The 17,957-nt window shown below is 69.2% G+C and overlaps 1 protein-coding gene across 6 annotated transcripts; it reads right to left on the bottom strand.

Annotated features, from left to right (window-relative positions):
• Positions 1-22: 22 nt before the first annotated feature.
• Positions 23-16,234, bottom strand: ATP2B3 (ATPase plasma membrane Ca2+ transporting 3). Of its 6 annotated transcripts, none has more exons than XM_069774264.1 (22): positions 16,165-16,234; positions 13,297-13,443; positions 12,260-12,449; positions 11,732-11,929; positions 11,188-11,445; positions 10,966-11,091; positions 10,754-10,882; positions 10,168-10,209; positions 9,867-10,031; positions 9,541-9,755; positions 8,668-8,910; positions 8,118-8,359; positions 7,675-7,909; positions 7,285-7,464; positions 6,703-6,790; positions 6,435-6,541; positions 5,986-6,177; positions 5,693-5,906; positions 4,682-4,893; positions 3,229-3,336; positions 1,788-1,976; positions 23-501 (listed from the first exon to the last, which is right to left on the bottom strand). In XM_069774264.1, the coding sequence occupies exons 3-22, from the start codon at positions 12,435-12,437 to the stop codon at positions 244-246; spliced, it is 3,579 nt and encodes a 1,192-aa protein (XP_069630365.1). In that variant the 5' UTR covers positions 12,438-12,449; positions 13,297-13,443; positions 16,165-16,234; the 3' UTR covers positions 23-243. The 6 variants fall into 6 exon arrangements, 5 of the variants coding, with proteins under 5 accessions (XP_069630365.1, XP_069630364.1, XP_069630368.1 ...); XM_069774265.1 differs by lacking the exon at positions 16,165-16,234 and adding an exon at positions 824-923 and having other exon boundaries at positions 330-501; positions 13,297-13,526; XM_069774263.1 differs by lacking the exon at positions 16,165-16,234 and having other exon boundaries at positions 13,297-13,526.
• Positions 16,235-17,957: the final 1,723 nt, after the last annotated feature.

Below are 17,957 nucleotides of genomic sequence, written 5' to 3'. Positions count from 1 at the left end.
GGGGGGTAAAGGAGTTTGGGGAGGGGGGGGGAGCGCACACACGTGTGCCCGGCTTCGTGTGAGCCCCCCCCCAATAAATAATTACATACAGTAAATCAGAATAAATTAAAATACCCACCCACCCCACACCCCCCCCAGTGCCCCGCCGGGGGGGGGCCCAGTCCGGGACTGCTGGGGGGGGGGTGCCCCCCCCCGCAGATAAACATGGCTTATTGGCGGGGGTCCGTCCGTCCGTCCGTCGTGCTAGAGCGAGGTCTCCAGGCTGTGGAGGCGGGCGGGGGGGGGTCCCGGCCGCGCCCCCCCGCGCCCCCGGGGGGGCCGGTGGTTGTTGTTGCGGTTGGGGGGGGCCTCGCTCTCGGCGTCGGTGTCGTCGATGAGGGGGATGTCCCGCGTGTCCCCGAAGAGCAGCTCGGGGGGGGCCCCGAAGGGGGGGCCGGGGCGGGCTTCGGGCCGCGGGGGGGGCCCCCCCAGGGAGCTACGGAAGGCTCGGACCACCCGCATCTGGGGGGGGGAAGGAAACGAGAGGGGGGGGTCAGCGGGGAGGGGGTGCCCCTGCTGCCCCCCCAAACCCACCAGGGACGCAGGTGCCCCCAACGCTCCCCCCTCAAACAGGAGACCCCCCCCAAATCCCCCCCCCCCCCCCCGGAGGTGCCCCCCCAAAATGGGGACTGGGGGGGGAGGGAGGGAAATGGGGGGGGAGAATGGAGGGGAGGGATGAGGGGGTGGGAAAAGGGCGGGGGGAGAAGTGGGGGGGGCTCAGGGTCTCGGGGGGGGCTCTAAGTGTTTGGGGGGGGTCCCTGGGGTGTCCGCAGGGGACACTCACGGGCGGGGCTGCCGGGGGCGGGGTGGGCGAGGCGGGGGGGGCGTGGCCGGGCGCCCCCCGGGCAGGAGCCGCTTCGCTGGAAGGTGCCGCCTACGGCCATCTGCGGGAGAGAAGAGAGGGGTCAGCGCCCCGGGGGTCGCGGGTCAGGGGTCAACGGGGTCAGGGGTCGGGGGTCAGCGCCCCTGGGGGTCAGAGGTCGGGGGTCACGGTGCTGCTAGGGGGCTGGGGGGGGGGCGGGGTGCCCCCCTGCACAGAACAGCGTTGGGGGCTGTAGGGGCAGAGGTCGAGGGTCAGGGGCTGTAAGGGGTCCTGAGGGGCAGAGGTCAAGGGTCAGGGGCTGTAAGGGGTCCTGAGGGGCAGAGGTCAAGGGTCAGGGGCACCCTTGGGCTCAGAGGTCAGGGTCCGTAAAGGGCAGGCTCTGAGGCTGGGGGGGTTCACATAGGGGCAGAGGTCAAGAGGTCAGTGGGGGCAGAGGTGAAGGGTCAGAGGCAAAGGACTAGGGGGTCCATAGGGTCAGAGGCGAAGGGTCAGGAGGGATGTCGGGTCAGAGGTGAAGGGTCAGAGGCGAAGGGTCAGGGGAGCCCAGTAGGGTCAGAGGTGAAAGGTCAGGAGGAATGTAGGGTCAGAGGAGTCCCATAGGGTCAGAGGTGAAGGGTCAGGAGGGATGTCGGGTCAGAGGTGAAGGGTCAGGGGAGCCCAGTAGGGTCAGAGGTGAAGGGTCAGGGGAGCCCAGTAGGGTCAGAGGTGAAAGGTCAGGAGGAATGTAGGGTCAGAGGTGAAGGGTCAGGGGAGCCCAGTAGGGTCAGAGGTGAAAGGTCAGGAGGAATGTAGGGTCAGAGGTGAAGGGTCAGGGGACCCCAACAGGGTCAGAGGCGAAGGGTCAGCCGGGGGTCTCCCCCCTCCCCCGCCGCGCGGGTGGGGGTCAGGGGTCAGGGGTCGGAGGTCGGCGCGGGCGCGCGCCCACCTGGGTCTGGATGCGGTTGAGGCCGCGCACCCAGAGCACCTGCCCCCGCCGCAGCTCCCGCTCCGCCGCGTCCACCTCCTCCTCCTCCTCCTCCTCCTCCGCCGCCGCCGCCGCCCGCCGCCGACGCCCCGACGGGCCCGGCCCCGCCCCGGGGCACCGCAGCCGCCCCCCGGGCACCCACGCCATCACCTGCCGGGGAGCGGGGTTAACGAGGGCGCCGGGCTTAACGAGGGCTCCCCGGGCGCCTGCCCGCTCGGGGGTGAAGGAGGTTAACAGAGGGGCCCTGGCGGGGGCTAACGAGCAAAGGGGTCCGCTAGGTTAACGAGGGCACCGGGGTTAACGAGGGCACCGGGGTTAATGAGGGCACCGGGGTTAACGAAGACTCCCCAGGCACCTGCCCCTTGGGGGTTAACGAGGTGCCCTGGCAGGGGGCTAATGAGCAAAGGGGTCGGCAAGGTTAATGAGGGCATGGGGTTAATGAGGGCACCCGGGGTTAGCAAAGGCACCGGGGTTAATGAGGGCACAGGGTTAATGAGGGCTCCCCGGGCACCTGCCCCCTCGGGGGTTAAGGAGGTTAACGAGGTGCCCTGGTGGGGGCTAATGAGCAAAGGGGTCCGCAAGGTTAACGAGGGCATGGGGTTAATGAGGGCACCAGGGTTAAGAAGGGCACCGGGGTTAAGGAGGGCTCCCTGGGCACCTGCCCCCTCGCAGGTTAAGGAGGTTAACGAGGTGCCCTGGCAGGGGGCTAATGAGCAAAGGGGTCCGCAAGGTTAACGAGGGCATGGGGTTAATGAGGGCACCGGGGTTAACGAGGGCACCGGGGTTAACGAAGACTCCCCAGGCACCTGCCCCCTTGGGGGTTAACGAGGTGCCCTGGCAGGGGGCTAATGAGCAAAGGGGTCCGCAAGGTTAACGAGGGCATGGGGTTAATGAGGGCACCGGGGTTAGCAAAGGCACCGGGGTTAATGAGGGCACAGGGTTAATGAGGGCTCCCCGGGCACCTGCCCCCTCGGGGGTTAAGGAGGTTAACGAGGTGCCCTGGTGGGGGCTAATGAGCAAAGGGGTCCGCAAGGTTAACAAGGGCATGGGGTTAATGAGGGCACCAGGGTTAAGAAGGGCACCGGGGTTAAGGAGGGCTCCCTGGGCACCTGCCCCCTCGCAGGTTAAGGAGGTTAACGAGGAGCCCTGGCGGGGGCTAATGAGCAAAGGTTAACGAGGGCGAGGGGTGGTGGGGGTCAGCCCCTCGGGGTAACGAGGGCGGGAGGTTAACGAGCCCAGGGCAGCCGAGGCGCAGGGCCCAAGCGGCTAAAGGAGGGCTCAGGCTTTACGAGGGTCCGGGGCGCAGCCCCTCCGGGGGAGGGGGGCACCCGGGGGGGTGTTGTGTCCCCCCCCCGGGGTCAGGGGTCCCCCCCGGGGTCAGGGGTCCCCCCCCGGTACGTACCTGCCCCCAGACGAGCTCGCCGACCCCCACGAAGAGGCACCACAGCCACTGCTCGGCGCTCAGCGGGGAGCAGCTGAAGGGCTTCCCCCCAAACTGCACGATGACGATCTGGGGGGGGGGGGGGGGCACGGAAAAGGGAGGGGGGGGCTCAGCGGGGTCCCCAACCCCCCCGGCCAGGTCCCTGTAGGGGTCCCGTAGGGTCCCCACGGGGTGACGGGGTGCCCCTGGGGAGCTGGGGGGTCCAGAGAATCTCGTCGAGGTCTGGGGTCCCCGTGGGGTGCGAGGGTCCTCGTGGGGAGAAGAGGGGTTCCCCCCCCCCAAGTCAGGGGCCCCCATGGGTGCTGGGGGTCCCTATGGGTGACAGGGGGTCCCTTGGGGGTCCGCCTGGGGTCTCTGGGGCTGATGGGGGTCCCTACGGGGTCCCCATGGGTGACAGGGGTCTCTCTGGGGTCCCTGGAGCTGCTGGGGATCTCTATAGGTGACGGGGGTCCCTCGGGGGTCCCCACAAGCTGCTGAGGGTCCCCATGGGTGACGAGGGTCCCTATGGGGTCCCCACAAGCTGCTGAGGGTCCCCATGGGTGATGGGGGTCCCTCGGGGGTCCCCACAGGCTGCTGAGGGTCCCCATAGGTGACAGAGGTCCCTTGGGGGTCCCCATGGGTGACGGGGGTCCCTTGGGGGTCCCCACAGGCTGCTGAGGGTCCCCATAGGTGACGGGGGTCCCTCGAGGGTCCCCATGGGTGACAGGGGTCCCTCTGGGGTCCCTGGAGCTGCTGGGGGTCCCCATGGCCCCCCTGCGCCCACCTGGAGGCGAAGGTGCCCAGGATGTCGGAGCAGACGCTGGGGGCTGGCCCCCCCCTCCCTGCCTGGGTGTCCCCGGGGGGGTCCCTGTGGGCCCCCCCCTCCCGTGTCCAGTGTCCCCACGGGTCACCTCCGCAGCTTGGGGGTCCCCAGGGCCCACCTGGATGCTGAAGGAGCCTGGGAGGATGGAGCAGAAGACGGGGGTCCCCGGGGGTCCCCTCCGTGCCTGGGTGTCCCCGCAGGGTCACCGTGGGCCCCCCCCCCCCGCCGCGTCCGGGGGTCCCCACGCGTCCCCGCAGCCCGCCCGGGTGACGAGAGTGCCCCGGACGACGGAGGAGGTAACGAGGTCCCCCGGGGAGTAGGGGGTCTCTGGGGGTCCCCTCCAACGCCGGGGGTCCCTCTGGGTCCCCAGAGGGTCTCTGTGGGTCACCTCCGCTTTCGGGGGTCCCCATGGGTTCCCTCCACCTCTGGGCGTCCCTGGGGGCCCCCTCTACGTCTGGACATCGCCATGGGTCCCCCCCCAGACCTCCCTGCAGCCCGCCTGGACGGCCTGGGACAACGGAGAGGACGACGAGGTCCCCGTCGGTCCCCCCCGCGCCGGGGCGTCCCCCCATCGTGTGTGTGTGTGTCCCCCCCCACCGCGCCGCGTCCCACCTGGATGGCGAAGGTGCCCAGGACGATGGAGCAGAAGATGGGGTTGGCGAAGATGCCGTCGAAGACGTTCCTCTCGCCGTGGATCTTGCGGGCGTTGATCTCGTTGAAGAGCTGCATCATGACGAAGGTGTTGAAGATGATGGTGTAGTGCTCCGAGGGCGGCGAGTGCAGGGGGGCGTTGCGCCCGCTGTCGATGTCAAAGAAGACCTCCCCTGCGGGGTTTGGGGGGGGGAGGTCACCACCACCACCCGCGACGGACCCCTGGCTGCTCCCAGCCTGCCTTGGGACGGGGGCCACGGGTGCGAGACCTCCCACCGCATCTCCCATGGGACGTGGGACGCCCTTGGGAACACGGCCATGGGCCATAGGACCTCTCCCACCATCTCCCGTGGGTGCCCAAGGGATGTGGGACCACCCCGGGGACATGACCATGGGCTGTAGGACCTCTCCCACCATCTCCCATGGGTGCCCCAGGGATGTGGGACCACCCTGGGGACACGGCTGTGGGTGTGGGACCTCTCCCACCATCTCCCATGGGTGCCCAAGGGATGTGGGACCACCCCGGGGACACGACCATGGGCTGTAGGACCTCTCCCACCATCTCCCGTGGGTGCCCAAGGGACGTGCGACCACCCCGGGGACATGACCATGGGCTGTAGGACCTCTCCCACCATCTCCTGTGGGTGCCCAAGGGATGTGGGACCACCCCATGGACACGGCCACGGGCTGTAGGACCTCTCCCAGCATCTCCCGTGGGTGGCCAAGGGACGCAGGACCACCCTGGGACATCTCCCGTGGGTGCCCAAGGGATGTGGGACCACCCCGGGGACATGACCATGGGCTGTAGGACCTCTCCCAGCATCTCCCGTGGGTGCCCAAGGGACGTGGGACCTCTCCCGCCATCTCCCTTGGGGCGTGGGACCATCTCGGGGCCGCAGCCGTGGGGCGCGGGCCCTCTGCTAACAACCCCCCCAGGGGCGCCCGGGCGCGACGGACCCCGCGTCCACGCACCAACGAAGAGGAGGGTGAAGATGATGACGAGCTGGTAGGCGGCGTGGCCCAAGATGTTCTTCAGCATGGTGCGGGAGATGAGGGGCTTGTTGCGGCCGTAGGGCTTGCGCAGCAGCAGGGCCTCCGTGGGCGGCTCGGTGGCCAGCGCCAACGAGGCGAAGGTGTCCATGATGAGGTTGACCCACAGCATCTGCACGGCCTTCAGCGGGGAGTCCTGCGGGACGCACGGATAACGTCCGTCTCCCCCTCCGCGTCCCCCCCGCCGCCCCCCCTTCCTCCGCGTCCCCCCCAACCTGGGTGATGCAGGCCCCGGTGAAGGCCACCACCACGGCCACCACGTTGACGGTCAGCTGGAACTGGAGGAACTTGGAGATGCTGTCGTAGACGTTGCGGCCCCACATCACCGCCTTGACGATGCTGGAGAAGTTGTCGTCCGTCAGGATGATGTCGGACGCTTCCTTGGCCACGTCCGTCCCCGCGATGCCCTGGGGAGACCCGAGGGTGGGCGAGGAGAAGGGGAGGGGGGGACAGACCCTGAGACGGGGAGGGGTCGGGGGCTCCAGGGACCCTCCGGGACGGAGATGGGGAAAACTGGGGGACGCCGGTGCGGGAACGAGGAGGCGCCCTGTGACGATGGTCCCCTGAAGGGGTGGAGAGGGTTTGGGGGGTGCTGGGGACCCCCTGAGGGGGGGAAGGGAGGGTGTGGGGGTGCCGGGGGCTGCGTTTTGGGGGGGTGGGTTACCATGGCGAAGCCCACGTCGGCCTTCTTGAGCGCGGGGCCGTCGTTGGTGCCGTCCCCCGTGACGGCCACCACCTGCCGCTGGTCCCCGACGGTGCTGTCGATGATCCCTGGGGACGGGGCGCGGTGGGGAGCCCGACCGGCCGCTGGGCGCCCCCCGGCACCCCTCAGCACCCCCTCCGCCCCCCCAACAAACACCCCCTTTCACCCCGACCGCCCCTAGACGCCCTCCGTGCCCCCCAGGTTCCCCCCGGCACCCCCCGCGCCCCACCTTTGACCAGGGTGTGCTTGTCGGTGGGCGACGACCGCGCCAGGACCCGCAGCTTGGGCCAGACCTTATCGAGGCGCTCCTGCTCGATCTGGGGGGGGCACGGGGGGGGGCGGTGAGCCCCCCACTGCCCCCCGGGACATCCCCCAGCCCCCGTCCCCCAAACTGCGGGGGGCGGCCCCATGGGACAGCGCCCCAGTGCTCCCCGTTTGTGTCCGTTCCCCCTCCAAGGACCCCAACTCTCCCCATTCCTCCCCTCCCAGTGCTCCCAGTCCATCCCAGTGCCCTCCCCCCACCAAGGACCCCAACTCTCACCGAATTCCTCCCCTCCCAGTGTTCCCAGTCCATCTCAGTGCCCCCACCTCCCCAAGGACCCCAACTCTCTCCCCATTCCTCCCCTCCCAGTGCTCCCAGTCCATCCCAGTGCCCTCCCCCCGCCAAGGACCCCAACTCTCTCCCCATTCCTCCCCTCCCAGTGCTCCCAGTCCATCCCAGTGCCCTCCCCCCGCCAAGGACCCCAACTCTCACCGAATTCCTCCCCTCCCAGTGCTCCCAGTCCATCCCAGTGCTCCCCCAGCCCCATACCTCCCCCTTCTCGTTGCGGATGCGGCGGTTGAACTCCTTCCCCTCCAGGCAGAGCCAGTCCTCGCCGGCCGGCAGGATGCCGCACTTGGCCGCGATGGCCCGCGCCGTGTTCAGGTTGTCCCCCGTCACCATCCGCACCGTGATGCCGGCCCGCTGGCACTTACGGATGGCTTCGGGTACCTGCGGGCACCCCGGGGCGGTCAGGGACCACCGAGAGACCCCACGTCCCGTCCCCACGTCCCCCCGGCGTCCCCCCGTCCTCTGCGCGTCCCTCCGCAGCCCCTCGCTGTGTCCCCCCCGCGCCCACCGCCTCCCCCAATCCCCGCGTCCTCCGCGTGTTCCCCGTCCCCTCCGTGCGTGTCCCCCCGTCCCCCTCCCCGTCCCCCTCACCTCGGGGCGCACGGGGTCCTCGATGCCGACGACGGCGATGCAGGTGAGCTCGCCCACGATGGCGGCCTCGTCGTCCCAGGGGGGTTCGGGGACGGGGGGAAAATCGCGGAAGGCCAGGACCAAGGTGCGCAGCCCGGCCGCCGCCATCGGTTCCACCACCTTCCGCACCACGTCCTCCCGGTCCCGCGGCCCGAAAGCCCGCGCCTCCCCGCCGACCCCCAGGATGGCGCAGCACCTGCGGGCACCGCGGAGGCGGGGGGGTCCGTGGGGGGCAAGACGGATCGGGAACAGCATCCCCCGAGCATCCCCATCCCCGTGAGATGGCGGCCCCGGGGTGGGAACCCTCAGCACCGCGGGAGGATCCCGTGGGGGGATCCCCCGAGCGTCCCCATCCCCGCTGTGTCCCCAGGGAGGTTTTTGGGGCGCAGCCCCCCCCACCTCACCTGCGCAGGAGGATCTCGGAAGCGCCCTTGCTGTAGAGGCGGAAGCCGCCGGCGGGCAGGCGGGTGACGGTGCTCATCGACTTGCGGACGGAGTTGAAGGTGTAGACCTTGTAGAGCCGTTCCTCGGGGACCTGCGCCCGCACCGCCTCGTAGTCCCGCCGCAGCGCCAGCACCAGCCCCAGCAGCGCGCACTCCGTCTTGTTCCCCACCTGCCGCGGCAGCCCCCCCGCCGTCTCGGGGGGCTGGGGGGATAGATACGGGGCAGTTAGGGCGGGTAAGGGGTGAGAGGGGCAGGTACGGGGGGGATACAGGGGGCAGAAAGCGGAGAGTGGGGTCAAATAGGGGTCCCTGGGGGCGTTGAGTGACCCCCATGGTGTCTGACACCCCCCCCAGGGGTCCAGAGCCCCCCAGCTTTGGGCTCCAGCTCCCCCCAAGGGCCTCAGCCGCCCCTGGGGGGGGGTCTCAAAGGTGCCCCAGGCAGTAACAGGGTCCCCCGGGGGGTCTCGAAGGTCCCCCGGGTCCCTTCCCCCCCCCCCCCCAGCCCCCTCACCAGGATCTTGGTGGTGTAGGCGCTGTTGATGGCGATGGCCTGGACGAGGAGGTCGAGGGTGCGGGGGGCGATGCTGGCGGGGTCGGGGGGGCTGCGGAAGTGGGTGTCCCCCAGGAAGGCTTGGACCACCGTCATGCGGTTGGTGGTGAGTGTCCCCGTCTTGTCGGAGCAGATGGCCGTGGCGTTGCCCATCGTCTCGCAGGCGTCCAGGTGACGCACCAGGTTGTTGTCCCGCATCATTTTCTGGGGGAGCGGGGGGAGACGTGAGATCGGGGGGGGGTGGTGCTGGGGAGGGGTAGGGGGGCACGCAGCGGCACCCCGGGGTGGGGGAAGACAAGGGGGGCACGGCAGTAGCAGGGGCGGAGGGCTGGGACGGGTGTTCAGGGAGGATGGAGGGATGGACAGGCCCAGAGGATGGATGGACGGAGGGACAGAGAGCTCCGAGTGGACAAATGGGCTTGGAGGAGAGATGGAGGAGCGGACGGACAGAGAGACGGAAGGGCAGATGGATGGAGAAGAGCTTGGAGGAGAGGCAGAGGGCCAGGGAAATGGATGGACGGACGTGGAGGACAGACAGACAGAATGGTGGACAGATGGATGATCTCGGAGGACAGACAGGAATGGAGAAGACGGACAGAGACGCTTGGACAAGGGACAGATGGACGGTCTACAGCGAGACGGACAAGTTTGAGGATGGACAGATGAAGGGATGGGGAACCAGACGGGCAGAAGAGCTTGGAAGACAGACAGACAGACAGAGATGGAGAAGACGGGCAGGAACTCAGAGAACAGAGGATGGATCTGCGGCGGGGTGGAGGAGCTTTGAGGACAGGCAGGACAGACGGACGGAGGGGGGCACCGGGAGGGCCTGACCTTGACGGAGTAGGCGAGGGAGATGGTGACGGCCAGCGGCAGCCCCTCGGGGACGGCCACCACCAGGACGGTGACGCCGATGATGAAGAACTTGACCCAGTACTGGACGTAGACGGGGGTGCACTCGGCCAGCCAGGGCCGACCCTCCACCACAAAGGTCTCGATGACGAAGTAGAGCACCAGGATGATCACCGTCACCGCCGACATCACCAGCCCTGCCGCACAGCGCCTTCAGCCACCCGCTGGCGGCGGGGGACGACGTCCCCATCCCCGCCCCCGGGGGATCCCCGGCTATCCGGGGGATCCCCGGTTATCCGGGCGCCCACCTGCCTTGCCGATCTGCACGGCCAGCTTGGTGAGCTTGCCCTGCAGCACCGACTTCTCCTTCTTGGGGCCGCTGCTCCGCTTCCGCTCCCGCTCCTCCACGTCCCCCCCTTCCGCGCTCTTCAGCGGCTGCATTTCCATCGCCACCGCCCCGTCCTGCTTCTTGGCTGGGGACACCGACACGGCTCCGTCGGCGGTGAGGGGGGGGAAGACGGAGGACACACGCACACACACACGGGGGGGGGTCCGGGCGTGTCCCCCCGCCGCCGCCACCCCCTGCCCTGGCGAGGGACCCCGGCGCACCTTTGCTCTGCAGGTTCTCCACCGCACCGTCCTGGGGCTTCCCTGCGGCAGAAGGACGGACGGCACCGGCGTCAGACACGGGACGAGACACGAGGGGAAGGGACGGGGTTGGGGACCCCCCGGCACCCCCACATCAACCCAAACTGGGACGAGCCAAGGCCGGAGGAAGGACTCGGCTCCATCCGGGGACACCGAGAGCCCCTGGAGAGGGTGCGGGTGGGAGGTGATGAACCCCGAGCGCCCAGAGCCCGTCAGGAGTCACTCCAGGTTGAGGGAGACCACGTCCGGAGGTCCTCAGCCCACCTGGACTCAACGAGGAGTCACTCCGGATTGGGACAGCACCAGGACGGGTGAGCAGAGCCCGTCCCTGGTCAATCCAGAGCCAATGTGGAGTCACTCCGGATTGGGACAGCACTGGGATGGGCAAGCAGAGCCCGTCCCTGGTCAATCCGGAGCCAACGTGGAGTCGCTCCGCTCCCAGCCCCCAGGGACACAGGCATGAGGGGATGGAGCTCACGGAGAGGACACACACGACAGGGACAGCGGGACGGACGTGGGGACGGAGGGAGGGGGGCCGGGCACCCACCTTTCTTCTCCTTCTTCTCCTCCTCCTCCTCCCCGCCGGCGCCCAGCAAGGTGAAGATGATGCCGCTCTGGGAGTTGACCCCCACTGCCGTCACCACCATCTTCCCCGAGCCCTCCATGACGTGGGTGCCTGCGTGGGGAGGCGGGGGGGGGGGGGTGTCACAGCGGGGCTCCCCGGCCCCCCGAACGCCGCCGGCCGCCCCCCCGCCTCACCCGAGAGCAGCATGGGGTCCTTGTCAACCGACTTGCGGACGTGATCGGACTCCCCTGTCAGCGCGCTCTCGTCGATCTTCAGGTCGTTGCCTTGGATCAGGACGCCATCGGCCGGCAGCAGGTCACCTACGAGGGAGGCCGCGTCACCCCGGCGCGCCCATCCACCCCGGCGTCGGGGCTGCCGGAGCCCCCGGCGCCCCCCTCTCCTTCCGTGGCACTCACCGTACTTGACCTGGGCGACGTCGCCCACCACCAGCTCGGCGACGGGGACCTGGGCCTGGCGGCCGTGGCGCACGACGGTGAAGCGCTGCTCCTGCTCGATGCGGCTCTGCAGCCCCCGGAACTGGCGTTCCTTGCTCCAGTCGTTGAAGGCGGTGACGAGGACGACGCAGGCCACCGACAGCAGGATGGCCGCCCCCTCGATCCAGCCCGCCTCCGCCTCCCCCTCGTCCTCCGTGCCCCCCGAGGCATGGCCGCAGACTGCGGGGTGGAGGGGGGGGCGTCAGGACACGGGGGTGACGTCGGGCCAGGATGGGGACAGGGCGATGCGGGGACGTGGCCGTGGGGCAGGACTGAAGGACAGGGACAGAGGGGGACGCGGGGGGCGAGGTGAGCCGAGGGACGGGGATGGGGGGGGGACACGACACAGGGACCAAGGGAGGCGATGGGGAAGCGGGGACAGCGTCCCTCCGTCCCCCGCCGCAGGGGGTCACCCCCACCCCCCCCCAGGCTCCCCACCTTTGGCGTCCCCCGAGGCCCCCCCCACCTTCGGTGTCCCCGCTGGGGGGGGCGTAGAAGGAGAGCCCCAGGGAGACGACGGCGGCCACCTCGAGGATGATGAGGGTGACGTCCTGCAGCGCTTCCCACACCAGCTCCACGAAGGTCTTGGGGCGCTTCGGGGGGATCCAGTTCTGGCCGAAGACCTGGCGCCGCCGATCCAGCTCCGCCGCCCCCTCCGACAGCCCTGGGGGGGGGCACACCCGGATATCTGGGTTCCGTCCCTCCTCCCCTCCCGCTTCCGGGGTCCCACGCAGCCCCGGTGTCGCCCCCCTCCTCCTGCTGGGGTGCTTTGGGGTCCCGGGGGGGGGCAGCGAGTTCTCTGGGGGGGGGGGGCCCTGGAGGACAATGAGGTCCTGGGGGGGGTCCCAGGGGATGCAGGAGTCTCTGGGGGGGTCCCTAGAGAACTCTGGGGGGTCTCGGGGGGATAGGCAGGTCCCTGGGGGGACAGAGAGGTCTGCAGGGGGGGTCCCCAGAGGACAGGGAGGACTCGGGGGGGGTCCCGGGGCGGCGTTACCATCGGTGGGCGAGGTGCGGAGGCGGCGGCAGAGCCCGTGGACGTCCCCGTAGGCCTCCTGCACCTTCAGCAGGGCTTCGGCGCCGCGCAGCTCCATCAGCGCCCGCAGCTCCGCCAGGCTGCAGCCGAAGCCCCCCCCGGGGCCGGCCTCCCCCGCGCTGTTGGCCAGGTCCCCCATGGCGCCGGCGGCCTGCGGGGACACGGGGACAGGGCAGGCTGGGGGGGGGGGGCGCGCGAAGGGGACGGGGAGCGGGGGCATCGCTGGGGATATGGGACGGGGCTTGGGGACATCATTAGGGGCAAGGGACGTTGTTGGGGACGTGGGACACAGCTTGGGGACAGCCCTGATGGCTCGGGGACATCTTTAGAGGCAAGCGACACAGCATACGATTTGGGACATCGTTAAGGACGAGGGACATCGTGGGGGACATTATCAGGGATGAGGGAGGTCGCTAGGAATGCAGGGCATAACTTGGGGACACCGTTAGGGTCACGGGATGTGACTTGGGACATCGTTAGGCACGAGGGATATCGTTAGGGACACAAAACATGACTTGGGGACATCATTAGAAACAAGGGACATCATTGAGGCTGCGGGACATCGCTAGGGTCACGGGACGTGACTTGGGGACATCGTTAGGGACACGAGACGCCGCTGGGGACATCATTAGAAACAAGGGACATCATTGAGGCTGGGGGACATCGCTAGGGTCACGGGACGTGACTTGGGGACATCGTTAGGGACACGGGACGCCGCTGGGGACAGCATTAGGGACACGGGACATTGCTGGGGACATGGTTAGGGACACGGGACATCACTAGGGTCACGGGACATGACTTGGGGACATCATTAGGGACATGGGACATCACTAGGATCACAGAACGTGACTTCGGGACATCATTTGGGACACGTGACATCCCTAGGGTCACGGGACGTGACTTGGGGACATCATTAGGGGCTGGGGACATCGTCAGGGACACGGGACATGGCCTGGGGACATTGCTGGGGAGCAGGGGCGCTGCCGGGGGTCTCTCACCTGCTCAGCGGTGACGGTGACGGTGGCGGGGCCTGGGGGGGGTCATGCCGGGGGGCCCCCCCTGGCTGGTCGCTCGCCCCCGCGGGGGGGCCAGGCCATGGACGGCGCCGGGGTCAGGGGCGGCCGCCCCCCCTGCCCGGGCCACACCTGGGGACACGGCCGTCGCCCGCGGCCCAGCACGGACCAGTCACTCCCAGTCCATCACCTCCCTTCCCCAGCAAAGCCCTGCCCCCTCCCTACACACCAGCATCTCCCAGTCCCCCCAGTGACCCCCAGCTGCCTCAGAATAGCCCAGTCCCCCCCAAAACTGCGAGTTCCTCCAGATCTCCCAGTAACTCCCAGTTCCCCCAGTGATCTGTTCCCACAACAAATCCCTCAGAAACTCCCAGAGCTCCCAATCCCCTCAGCAAATCCCAGTAGCTCCCAGTCCCCCCAGTAACCCCATTCCCCGGCTCTGCAGAAGCTCCAAGTAACTCCCAATTCTCTCAGCAAATCCCAGTAGCTCCCAGCGATCCCAGTAACTTGCAGTCTTCTCATGTTCTCCTCCCCCAGTTCCCCCAGTAACCCCCAGTACACAATTGTCTCAGTTACTCTCAGGAGCAACCAGTTCCCCCAGTAAATCCCAGCAGCTACCCCTCTTCTTACATTCTCTCTCCCCAGTTCCTCCAGTAAGTCCCAATCCGTAACACCCTCAGTAAATCCCAGTAGCTCCCAGCTGCCCCAGTAACCCTTACTCCACAATTCCCTCATCACTCCCAGTAACCCCCAGTCCCCCCAGTAACAGTGAGTCCCACCATTTCCCACAGTAAGTCTCAGTTTCCCCAGTAACGGCGAGTCCCACCAGTTCCCACAGTAACTCCCAGTCTGCCCAGTAACTCCCAGTTCCCCCAGGAACAGCAAGTCCCACCAGTTCCCCCAGCAACTCCCAGTTCCCCCAGTAAGAGTGAGCCCCACCAGTTCTCCCAATAATGGCAAGCCCCACCAGTTCCTACAGTAACTCCCAGTCTGCCCAGTAGCTCCCAGTTCCCCCAGTAACGGTGAGCCCCACCAGTTCCCACAGTAACTCCCAGTCTGCCCAGTAGCTCCCAGTTCCCCCGGTAACGGTGAGCCCCACCAGTTCCCACAGTAACTCCCAGTCTGCCCAGTAGCTCCCAGTTCCCCCGGTAACGGTGAGCCCCACCAGTTCCCACAGTAACTCCCAGTCTGCCCAGTAGCTCCCAGTTCCCCCGGTAACGGTGAGCCCCACCAGTTCCCACAGCAGCTCCCAGTCTGCCCAGTAGCTCCCAGTTCCCCCGGTAACGGTGAGCCCCACCAGTTCCCACAGTAACTCCCAGTCTGCCCAATAGCTCCCAGTTCCCCCGGTAACGGTGAGCCCCACCAGTTCCCACAGTAACTCCCAGTCTGCCCAGTAGCTCCCAGTTCCCCCGGTAACGGTGAGCCCCACCAGTTCCCACAGTAACTCCCAGTCTGCCCAGTAGCTCCCATTTCCCCCAGTAACGGTGAGCCCCACCAGTTCCCCCAACAGCTCCCAGCTCCCCCAGTAACGGTGAGCCCCACCAGTTCCCCCAGTAGCCCCCAGTTCCCCCAGTAGCCGCCCCCGGTCCCCTCAGGCCGCCCCTCCCTCCGCCCAGGCCCCGCCCCCGCCCGCCCGTCCATCCCGCGGCGGCGGCCAATGAGCGGCGGGCGGGGGCGGGGCCAGCGCGGCTCGGCTCCGCCCCCGGCCCTGCGGCGGGCGCGCGAGGACTGCGCCAAAGGGGGGGGCGGGGCGCCCCCGGCCCGGCTCTGCCCCCGCAACGGGGGGGGGGGGCGGGGGCACGCGCGTGTGCAAGCCCCGCCCCCCCGGGCCCGGCACACGCGTGTGCGTGGGACGGGGGACACGGACACGCGCACAGAGACCCCCCCCACTGGCCCCCCGCGTGCCAGAGCCCCGGCCCCGGCACGCTCCCACACGTGCGTGTGCTCTCGACGCCCTCGCACGCGCGCGTGTCGCCGCTGCCCCCACGCGCTCCCACCCTCGACGCGCTCGCACGCGCGCGTGCCCTTGGCGCCCCTGCACGCACGCAACGCACGTCCACTGGTGCGGCCCGGACACGCGTGTCCCCTTGGCACGCTTGCACGCGCGCGTGCCACCAGCGCGCCTGTACAGGCGTGCAGCCCGGCCATCCTCGCACACGCGTGTGCCCTCAGCGCAGACAGGCGCGCGTACCCCCTGTACCCGTGCACCCCGGCCCACCGGCACACCTGCACACACACGCGTGCGCCCACGGCCCGCCCCCGCACGCAGGTGCCCCCCCAGCACACGCGTGTGCCCCCAGAAGCCCCAGCATGCACAGGGCCCTCCCCCAGGCCTTTGCACACGCGTGTGATCGCACCAACCGCCCCCCTGCTCCCCCCCCCACCTCCCCGCAGGGCTCCCCGGCAAGGCCCCAGCCCCCCCAGCCCCCCCCCATCACCGGAGACCCCCACCGTGTCCCCCCCCAAAGCAACAACCGGTCCTGTGTGGTGCCGTGACCCCCCCGAAACGAAGCTGCCCCCCCCAACCCCCCCCCCCCCCCCCACCGCCGGCAGCACCGCAGTGCCATAACGGGCCCACCGGGGCGCAGAACCTGCTGCCCCCCCCACCCCGCGCAACGCACGCAGACACCCCCTCCCCGTTTACAGCGCCCCCCCCTTTTACAATACACCCCCCCTTTTGCCAACCAGCCCCCCCTCCCCATTCGCGACGGACCCCCTCCCCCTTTCCGACGCCCCCCCATTAGCACCCCCCTCCATTTACACTGCCCGCCTCCCCCCACGCAGGGCACTCCCTCCCCGTGCCCGGTTCCCCCCTCCCACCCCCGGTTTCCCCCCCCCACCCCCCCCCCATACCGGCCCATGGGGTCCCGGCGCTGCGGCGGTGCCCGAGGCGCGGCGCGCTGCGGGCCGGGGGGCGGGGCCGGGGGGGGGGCGGGGCTTGGGCGGTGGGGAGGGCGGGGTCACGAAGACACGCCCCCAGCCGGCGCGCACACACGGACAAGCGGCCACGCCCCCTCCGCCGCCCGTAGCTGACCCCGCGTGTCCCGGGACGGGGACACGATCCACACACACCCCCCCCCCCCCCCCTCCGGCCGCAGCCCCTTGTTCACCAGCACCGGGGGACACGGGGGACCCTGGGGATGTGGAGGGAGAGCGGGCAGGGGCAGGATGACTGGGCTCCTTCCTTGGCTGGGGCAGAGCGGGGGGTCCCAGCCATGCCAGATGTCGATCGGAGCCCCAGTAAGACCGGTTAGATTGGGGGAGGGAAAACCAGTATCCTCCCACCACCACCTTGAACTGGTCTGGGAGCACAAGGATCCCAGTGCTCCCAGTCCCTCGAGGGACACGTCCCCTGTGTCCCCCCCCCTCCATGCCGGATCCTTCCATCCCGTCCCAGGACGGACCCCCAGCGCCCACTCCTCCACCCGTGCCCCGCTCCACCTCCACACCCGGCCCACCGCACGGGCACCGGGGCCGGGCATCGGTGCCACCGCGCACACACCTGGGGGCTGGGCACTCAGCTGGGCCTCCCCGGCACCGCAGCCTCCGCTGGGGCTTCGCCAGCAGCCGCGCAGGGCATCTGCCTGCCTCGGCCGCCATGGCGGGGCTGAGGGAGCCCGGACCGGGCCCGGTTACCTCAGAGATGGGGAGAAACCCCCGACCGTCCCCCACAGCCCCCGGCCCCGGCCAGACTCCGGGACAAAATGGCGCCCCCTTCCCGCCAATGCTCCCTCAGGCGGCGGGGGCGGGGCCGGGGGCTACTGCCGCCAATCAGAGCGCCTCTTCCCCTCCACCTCCCAGCTGCTCCCCGCCAATCGCAGCGCGGCGCTCGCGCGAGGGGCACGTGCACCACCCCCTTCCCGCCGAAAACGGCGCGCCGCTCCCCCCACCCCCCGCTCCTTCCTGCCAATCAGCGCCGGCGCGCGCGCCCCTCCCACCGTTTTTAGCCAATCGGACCGCGCCGCCCCCCCAACACGTGGCAGCCACCGCCCCCCCGACCCTTCAGCCAATCGGAGCGCAGCGCTCGCGCGGCGGCCGGCCACCTGTTCCTGCCACTCCAGCCCTTAAAAGACTCGGCGCGTGCCATTCCCCCGCCCTTTTTTCAGCCAATCAGCGCGGGCGCACGCCCCCTCCCGCCCTTTCCAGCCAATCGGAGCGCAGCGCTCGCGCGGCGGCCGCCTGATCCTGTCACTCTAGTCGGGGGGGGAGGGGGGGTGCGCCATTCCCGCCCTTTTTCAGCCAATCAGAGCGGGCGCGCGCCTGCCCCTGTTTCCGCTGGGACAGAGTTAACTGTCGTCCTCGTCGTTTGGGTTCAGTAAGCGAAAAACGCCGATAGCGCTGGTGTTTTCAGTTGTGGCTCAGTAGTGTTTAGGCTAAAGTCAAGGATTTTTCAGCTTCTCATGCCCGGCTGGAGGGGCGCAAGACGTCGGCACAGGATGGAGCCAGGGCAGCTGACCCAAACTGGCTGACAGGGTATTCCAGACCACGGGACGTCACGCCCAGTATAGAAACTGGGAGGACTGGTGGCGGGGGGTCGCCGCTCGGGGGCTGGCTGGGTGTCGGTCGGCGGGTGGTGAGCAATTGCCCTGCGCATCATTTGTACGTTCCAACCCTTTTGTCGTTGCTGTTGCCGTTTTATTAGCGTT

Source organism: Haliaeetus albicilla, chromosome 29 (genome assembly GCF_947461875.1).
Source record: "Haliaeetus albicilla chromosome 29, bHalAlb1.1, whole genome shotgun sequence".
NCBI classification, from domain to species: domain Eukaryota; kingdom Metazoa; phylum Chordata; class Aves; order Accipitriformes; family Accipitridae; genus Haliaeetus; species Haliaeetus albicilla.
Note: the sequence above shows the minus strand (reverse complement) of the source record. Positions and strands in the feature narration are given on the sequence as shown.

Coding starts and splice junctions, on each gene's coding strand:
- ATP2B3 (XM_069774264.1), bottom strand. CDS start 12,437: ATGGGGGACCTGGCCAACAGCGCGGGGGAGGCCGGCCCCGGGGGGGGC. Junction 10,210..10,753: donor GGAGAAGAAGGAGAAGAAAG/GTGGGTGCCCGG, acceptor CTTCTGCCGCAG/GGAAGCCCCAGGACGGTGCG. Junction 6,791..7,284: donor TCCGCAACGAGAAGGGGGAG/GTATGGGGCTGG, acceptor TGCCCCCCCCAG/ATCGAGCAGGAGCGCCTCGA.